This window comes from Plasmodium gallinaceum (genome assembly GCF_900005855.1).
Source record: "Plasmodium gallinaceum strain 8A genome assembly, contig: PGAL8A_v1_10, whole genome shotgun sequence".
NCBI lineage: Eukaryota > Apicomplexa > Aconoidasida > Haemosporida > Plasmodiidae > Plasmodium > Plasmodium gallinaceum.
Window position 1 is genome coordinate 560024 of NW_021628239.1, and position 8560 is coordinate 568583.

Below are 8560 nucleotides of genomic sequence, written 5' to 3' on the forward strand. Positions count from 1 at the left end.
TGATAATTTTGTCTTTTTATTTCATATAGTAACATATTTGCACACACAATGAATCATCTAAAATAGTATATTTTTTTGTTTTTCTACGAAAAAGGTGTGTAATTCTTTTTTAATAAAAATTTTCTTTTTTCTTTATTTATCATTTAATTTAATGTTTAATAATATAATAAATAATTTAGTGAGGAAAATAAAAATATATTAGTAAAATTTTTTCTATTCAATTCCCCAAAATGATTAAAGAAAAATTTTAATTTAGTTAATTTTTTTTTTTTTTTATTCTTGAAATATGTTTTTGTTTCTATATTAAATTATTGTTTTTGTTTTTTTCAGTTTTTATTATACTTAACATTTACACATTATTTTATTTTGATAATATTATAAGAGTAATTTATATTTATTTAATTATGATTTATATTGATTCACACAATTTGTTCTATATATGCAGTTGTTTTATTGGGTCAGTATGTACTTTATGCATATGTAAAAATCGTGATTTAATACCTCATATTAGTGAAAATAAGCATATAGGTAACAAAATTAAAAAAAAATTAGCAATTTGAGAAAAAAATAAAATTAAAAATAAATTTTTTATTAATTATACAATATCAATTTAAATTATTGAAAAATAGAATTTAATGATATATGAAATCATTTAAGTCTTTTTTTCCTTTTAATATTTTAAGAGTATTTTTTTTTTTTTTTTTTTTTTTTTCATAGGTCAAATTTATCGTCTTTTGAATATTCATAAATATGAATCATTCAGTATTATAATTGAAATTCATCACATAAATTTAAAATTTAGTGAAGATGAAAAAAGTAAATATATAATCCATTTGAAAATTGGGAATAGATATGCTTATACCCATTATTATAAGGAATATCAGAATAAAATTCATGTAGAAGTATTATTAAAAAAAGAAAAAACTAAATAAAATAATTTACAAAATTGTATTTTGTTTTATTTCATTTTTTTAAATTTTCATAATATATAAAAGAGGAAAACTTTAAAAAATATATGTACTTTCAATTTAATATTAAAAAAAAAAAATAAATACATAAAATTAAAATTTTTCATTTTTTTATATTATTATTTCTTAAAATTTCATACAAGATAATGTGTGTACTTTTTTCTAAGTCTTTTCGTAATATCAATTTTTTTTTTTTTTTTTTTTTTTTTTTGCAAGAGTAGGAAAGAAAAAATATGGTAGTTAAACAAAATAACAATATATTAAGAATTGAAGTTTATAAAAAAGGAACATTAAAAAACACTTTTTTTGGCTCATCTGACATTCATATATATAATGATATAATTAAAAAGTTATTTCCTAACAATATATATTTTAATTTAGTGAATAAAAATCAAATAGTTGCAACAATATCCTTATCATTTCATTACATTAATTTAAATTGTATAAAAAAGGATGATCAAATATACACATCTCTTTTTATTGAAACTATAATATCAGTTCAGAAAAGTCAAAACAAAAATAACAAAAAGATAGAAGAACTTATAAATGAAGGAAAGGAACATTTTGAGGCTATTAAAGAAACTGATGTTAGCTTAAGTATGGATTATAAAAATGATAATAAATAAAATTATTAAAATAATTATATACATATTTAAAAATATTATTTTAATTATTATATAAATAAATAACATATATTTACCTTAGTTTTATGAAACAATAAAATTTTCTTATTATTATTATTTCTTTTTTTTTAAACAGATATATATAAGAACATATCTAATTTAGCAATAGAAGACAAAATTCACCTTTTCTGTAGAAATTTGAATGGATATTTGTTATATAGCAATTATTATATAAAAAGATTTTATTACAAATATTATTTCTATTTACACTTTTTTAAAGGAAAATTCTACTGGTGTTATTACAATGATGAAGCAGATGCATTGGTTATTGATTTTTTTTTTTTTTTAATACATCTATTAACCTTAAAAAAAGCAAATTAAATAATAATTTTTATGTTATTTTATTCATATTAATTGTTATTTTTTAATACATTTCATATTTATAAATGCTTTATTATATATATATATATATAAATATTTTTTTTTCATATAGGTAGATAATAATAGAATAGATTACATAAGGTTGGAATATTTGGTTAATGTATATAGCGATGTATATAATCATAAGTATTTTTATATAAAATATAGAAAAAAAAATGAAAAAAAAGAAAACTATTTGTACTTAAAAACTGTAGATAAAGATAGAAATATATGGGTAAATGTTATTCATGATTTTATAATTTTAATTAATAATTATAAACATGAAAAAAAAAGTAAAAAAAATAAAATTAAAGAACAAAACAAAAAAGATAAAAAAGAAAATTCTAGAGAAATGGGGGAAAATAATAATAATTTATCTCATTCCTTATCTATGACTTCTTCTATTAAAAATAAATATTTAGATAAAAAATATAAAGTTGATACATTAAGTAATATCGATAATGAAGATGATTATAGAAGTAATGTTGATTTAAAAAGTATTTATAAAGATATGAATAAAAATATGTATACTTATAGTGATTAAATATTATAATTTTTGTTTTTATAAAGTTATTAAAAAAAAACAAATTTTCTATCAATAATTAAAGTATATTATTTTTATTAAAGAAAAATTCATAATTTTTATTTTTAATTTATATTTTAAAAATTTTATTATATTTTTTTAATGATAGTTTTTTTTTCTTTATTTTAATTTGTCCTTGTTAAATTTTTTATTTGCTTTATATAGTTTTCTTTCTTCTTTTGTTTTTTCATAAATTTATTTGTTTTGAATTAGTAATTATTTTTATTAATTTTGATCCTTTGTTTTTGTTTCTTATTTGATAGTTTATGTTATAAGAGAAACTAATTTTATTAATAGAAGTAATAAGAAATGAATACAAAAAATAAAGCGTATTTTTTTTTCTTTATTTTAACTATTAAGTAATTGTTTATGTTTTCAAAATATTTTCTAAAATGTAATATTCTTTATTTCCAGAGTAACTATTAAATGAATTTTCGTTTAGTCTATTTTTTTTCATTATTTCATCTACATTTTTTGAAAATTTAATAAATTGTGTTGCATCTATAATACTGAGAAAAAAATTTTTTGAATATTTTTTTTTTAAAAAGTTATAAATAAATAAAATCTCTATATTAATTAAAAACGATTCATCATATTCATAATTAAAAAAAAAGGTATCTTCTTTTATATTTACAACAGTTCTTTTTAATTCGTATGGATAAAATATAATAAAATAAAAAAATTCATCATTATTTTTTTCTAATATAAGTAAAATATCTGATGTCAAAAATCTGTTTAATTTATAAAATGTTTTAATTTTTTTAAAAGAGTACTTATTTTTAGAAATTAAAATATCTGTTTCCTTATATTTATATGTTTTAATAAAACTTGAAAAATTATTTATGGCTTCATTGATGCTTTTAAATTGATATCTATGATTTATATAATGATCATTTAAAATATCATTAAAAGTAAAATTCTTATTAACTGTTGAATTTATGAATATAAAATCTTCCTTTTTTAATTCAAAAATTTTTTTACTAGAATTAATTGAATTTGTTTGTAAATAGGGATCATACTTTTTCATTTTTTCTATTTTTATTAAATCCATGTAAATATTTTCATTTATAGTTTTTAGGAAATCCAAAATATACATTGTTTGATAGTTATATAATTCATTTTTTTCTTTTTCTAAATAATCTGTAAATTTTGTGAAAAATTGAATAATAGAAAATTTTGCATTAATTAAGTTTTCTTTTAACATTTCAGTATATTTTTCTAAAATATTATCTCCCTCTTTAATTTTTATTAAATTATCATCCTTCGAAATAAGTGTATTTAATTTTATATTTTCATATATATTTTTAAAGTTTAAAATTAAAATTAATAAAATGTTTAGATAATTACAGAAATTCAAATTAGAAGGAAAAATTTCTGTTTTTTCTATTTTTTTAAAAAAAAAATTATCGTTTATTAAGTTTAAATCTTCATTTTTATTTTCATCAAATGCATAAGATGAATTAAAGAGTGTATCATTATATAAATTATTGCTATTATTTTTAATATCATTAGTAAAATTTAAATTATCTATAGTATAATTATATTTATTTAAACTATTGTTATTACTTTTAATACCATTATTTAGATTTATATTATCGTTAGTATTAATATTATTTAAATTGTTACTTTTGTTATTGTGAAAAGAAGAATTTTCAAGGTTGTCTAAGTTTATAAAATTTTGTTTCATTTTTATATCTGTGGGAAGTTTCCACATATTTTGTTTAAATTCATCATTTTTTAAAAAGGATTCTTTTTCGTTTTTTATTTTAGAATTTTCATTTAAATTTAAAAAATACTTAGAAATTAGTTCCATTTCGTGCTTATCTGCTTTTTTAAAAATATTAAAATATAATAAAATGATTTTAATTTGTTTCCTTAATTCCACTAGATGCATATATTTTTTTATATGATTAAATATTAAATGAAAAATTTCATAGTTGTAAATTCTAAATTTATGCAGTATTTTTAAGTATAAATATAAATTACTTATACTGAAAAATTCAAAATTTTCTCTAATAATAACTAAGCATAATATATATAGATTTAACAGTTTTATTTCACTTAAAGATAAGCATAACATTAAATTGTGGAGAACATATTTAATATTTTTGTCATATAATTTTTTTTCAATTATTTTTATAATTTTTTTACTTATATCATCCCAATACAATTCAAATTTATTTTGCAAGTTATTTTTTTTAATATTCACATTCTTGAATTCTACAAAAAAAAAATTATTGTTATATAAATTGTAACTAGTATTATACCAATATATTTCATTATGTTTCCATTCTTTGTTTAATATATATAATGTGTTATATTTATTGTCATTATTATAATTATTATTTAATTTTTTTTTTTTTTCCTCTTTATTGTTAATTTTGTTAAATTGATTTTCATCTATACTTTCATATTGTTTTGTTTCATTATGTAAATATAACTTATATTTAAAACTGCATATATGAAAAGTTCTTAAAATTTCTGATATAACATAAAAATAATTAATGATATTATCTAATGATTGTTTCTCATTTATTTTTTCTACATCTAAAATTAAATGCAAAAAAAAATCATAATTTAAATAATTGCATTTTATGCAGGAGTTTAAAATATTTGTTATTTGAAAAATATTAAATTTTTGATTATTAATTTGTCTATCACTTATTAATGGTCTTTTTAATAAATTTGTACTAACAGGTTCATTTATTGTCTCTTTAGGAATTTTCATATTTTCTTTTCCTTTTTTTTTTACAAAGTTTTGTATAATATGAATTGATAATTTATCAAAAAGTTCTTCTACATAATTTGGTTTAAATTTAGAAAAAGAATAATATATGTTTGTCAGATGTACTGAATTATAAAAATAATAATTTTGCATTATAATGTTTTTTAATTTTAAATACAATTCTTCATTATAAATGTTTAAGTTAGCTAATGATAATAATAAAGATGGAATTAAAAAGTAATTGTCATCTTTTATATTTACATTTAAAATTTGTATTACACTTTGAAAAATATTATTATTTTTTATTTTTAATTTATACATTGATGATAGAATTAACAGAATATCTTCCATGTGAAATTTCTCTTTAGAAATTTTGTTAATATATCTTATTAGTATGTCATTCGTAATTATACATTTTTGTTTATTCTGCATATTATTACTATAAATATCGTGAAAATTTTCATAATTTTTTGAATATATGTGTAGGATGTTAGAAAAACTTCTTATATTTAATTTTTTTAAGCTAATTTTTTTTAATAATTTATCATTAATCCTGTTAATAATTTCTTTATACTCCTCAATTTTATTCCATTTTTGAATAATATATAAAAATATACTTAATTGATTATTTGTCATTTCATCAAATTTTTTTGATAAAATACTTATATGATTATTAACAATATCAATAATGTGTATTTTTTTATTTTTTTCAGCATCCTTAATTATAAATATCTCTTTTATATGTTCTTTACTTTTAGTTAACCCTAGTAAAAGCATAAAAATGCTTTTTATTTTTAAGTATTTATAATTTTCAGTTTCTTTATAAAATTCTAACAGATAATGATTCCACTCTTTTTCATTTTTAATGTTATTCTTACTCATATAATATATTTTTTTACATATATTGTTTACATGTAATGCATTATGTTCATATGTATCTATATTTTTATTATTTTGAATGTTAACATTTTCTTCAACATTTTTTATAGATTTTTCGTATGTGGTATTATACTTAGATTTATTACTCGTTTTAGTATCTTTGTTGTCATTATATTTTTCTTTTTCATCATATACATTTTTTTCAGTACTACTTAAGTAACTAAAATATGAAAAATTAGGTTTATCATTATAAATATTTTTGCAATAAGCATTTATTACTCCAAAAATTTTATTATAATCTTTTTTTGATAAATTAATTTCATTCCATCTAAAAGTTATTTTTGTATGCAGATTTTTCTTATTAAAGTTTTTGTTATAAAAAAATTTACGTAAGTCATTTTGTATTTTATTATTTAAAGAGAAACTTTTTAAGAAAGTAATTTCTTTTAATAAAACTACACTCTTCATATCACATTTCAGTGTTTATAAGTTAAAATTTTTAATTTAATTATTATTTGTTACGAATAATACAAAAACATTTTTAAAATATAAAAGATGATAATTATTAAAATATAAAATGAAAGTTTAATTTTAACTTTTCCATCATTGGTTTTTGAAAATATATTACTTTTAATAAAAAAATTTACTGAGAAAAAAATAAAATGAATACGTAAATTTTTTTTTTTTTTTTTAATTTTTTTATAATTTAAATTTAAAGAAAAAAAAAAAAAATTAAGGTTTATAAAACTACAAAAATTGTTAAATTAGAATATATTTTTATTAATATTAATAAGAAAATTGCTTTATTTATTTTATTATTATATCATAATCTTAAATCTTTTTAGTTTTTTACAATTTAAAAAAAAAAAAAAAAAAAAAATTTGATATAAGAAAAATCTTATTAATATAATGATTTTTTTTATTTAATTATTTTAATTGTCTTAAAATTTTAATATTAATAAGGTATATAGATGTGTAAAATCGAAGTCTTTTTTTAGAAAAAAATTTTATTTTTTTAAAAATTTCTTTAGCTCATTCTTGGTAAACTCCTGAATATAAATACAGATAAAAAAAGGTGAAAAAATTATAGATTATAATTTCTGTATATTAAAAATAAAAAGTATAATATATTTTCTTAATATGCTTTTTTATTCTAAAAAGAATATATATATATGCTAATTTTGCTTTTTTTTAATTACCTATATGTATTGTCTACTAATTTGTTAAATTTTCCATAGAGATAGGCTTTTTCAACTCTTTTTAAAAGAGGTCTTAAGTTTTTATTTTTCCCTTAAATATTAAAAAAAGAATATTATTCAATATTTTATATAAAATTAATTTATTTTTATATAAACACGAAAAAAAAAAATATATATATATATATATAAATAGAATAACCTGTAAAACGAGCATAATTAATTCCATGCAATGATAATTTTTTTTTTGATTTTGATTTCATGTGTTTTTGATAAAACATCCTACAAAAAAATTACATAGATAAAATTATATATAATAATTAAATATTTCAAACAATAAAAAAAAATATATAATATATATTGTAATAATTATTATTATAATAAAATTAATTAGAAGTTTTCATTAATTGGGCTAACACATGTCGGTTAACTACTGGATCATGCTTTCTTAATGATAATCTAAATTTTGATTTATTAGGAGAGATATATGTTGAATAAATATAATTGCTTGCACATGATGATATTAAATTTATGTGAACTCTTTTACTTTTTGAACGAAAAAATACATTACTTAAAAAAAGCATTTTATAGAAGAAATTTAAAAAAATACATGTTAATTCTTCAGTGATAACTTGGAGTGCCTTTTGTAATTATTTATATTTATTTAAAGCATTAAATTTTAATACAATTAAAATTCTATTCAAACCTTTAAAATAAAAATTGTCAAAAATATATATTTTTATATACAGTTTATTTTAAAAGATATATTTTGTTTTTTGAAATTCTACTACGAAGAAGTAAATGTAAAAAATTTACAGAAATAAGAAAAAAAAAAAAAAAAAAAATGAATTCTTTAAATTATAATTATTAAATTCATTAAATAATATTTTTAAACTAAAAGAAAATTTTTAAATGTAAATTTTTTAAATTATGTAGAAAAAAATTTCTTTAAATAGAATAAGAACAAAAAATTATTTTGAATTTTTTTTGGAGAGTAAAAATTTATATTCTTCTACAGTAAAATATTCATATTTAAAATTTAGAAAAAAAATACATTAAATAGGGAAACAAAAAATGAAATAAAATAAAAATATATTTTTTTTGTATAAAATACAAAAAAAAAAAAAAAAAAAAAAAAAAAAAAAAAAAAAAAAAAAAAAAAAAAA

General features: G+C 15.8%; 3 protein-coding genes across 3 annotated transcripts; 1 reads left to right on the top strand and 2 right to left on the bottom strand.

The window, feature by feature from the left end:
- Window positions 1-404: 404 nt before the first annotated feature.
- On the top strand, window positions 405-2555 carry PGAL8A_00014500 (conserved Plasmodium protein, unknown function; the record flags this gene model as incomplete). The annotated part of the gene is made up of 5 exons (XM_028671546.1): window positions 405-528; window positions 718-902; window positions 1190-1565; window positions 1728-1915; window positions 2085-2555. 5 exons carry the CDS (start codon window positions 405-407, stop codon window positions 2553-2555), a joined length of 1344 nt encoding a protein of 447 aa, XP_028528187.1.
- Window positions 2556-2961: 406 nt separating this feature from the next.
- PGAL8A_00014600 (conserved Plasmodium protein, unknown function) lies at window positions 2962-6666 on the bottom strand (the record flags this gene model as incomplete). Its single annotated transcript, XM_028671547.1, has 1 exon — window positions 2962-6666. One exon carries the CDS (start codon window positions 6664-6666, stop codon window positions 2962-2964), a length of 3705 nt encoding a protein of 1234 aa, XP_028528188.1.
- A 559-nt stretch (window positions 6667-7225) lies between these two features.
- Window positions 7226-7978, bottom strand: PGAL8A_00014700 (50S ribosomal protein L33, putative; the record flags this gene model as incomplete). Its single annotated transcript, XM_028671548.1, has 4 exons — window positions 7226-7247; window positions 7398-7488; window positions 7597-7676; window positions 7812-7978. The coding sequence occupies 4 exons, from the start codon at window positions 7976-7978 to the stop codon at window positions 7226-7228; spliced, it is 360 nt and encodes a 119-aa protein (XP_028528189.1).
- Window positions 7979-8560: the final 582 nt, after the last annotated feature.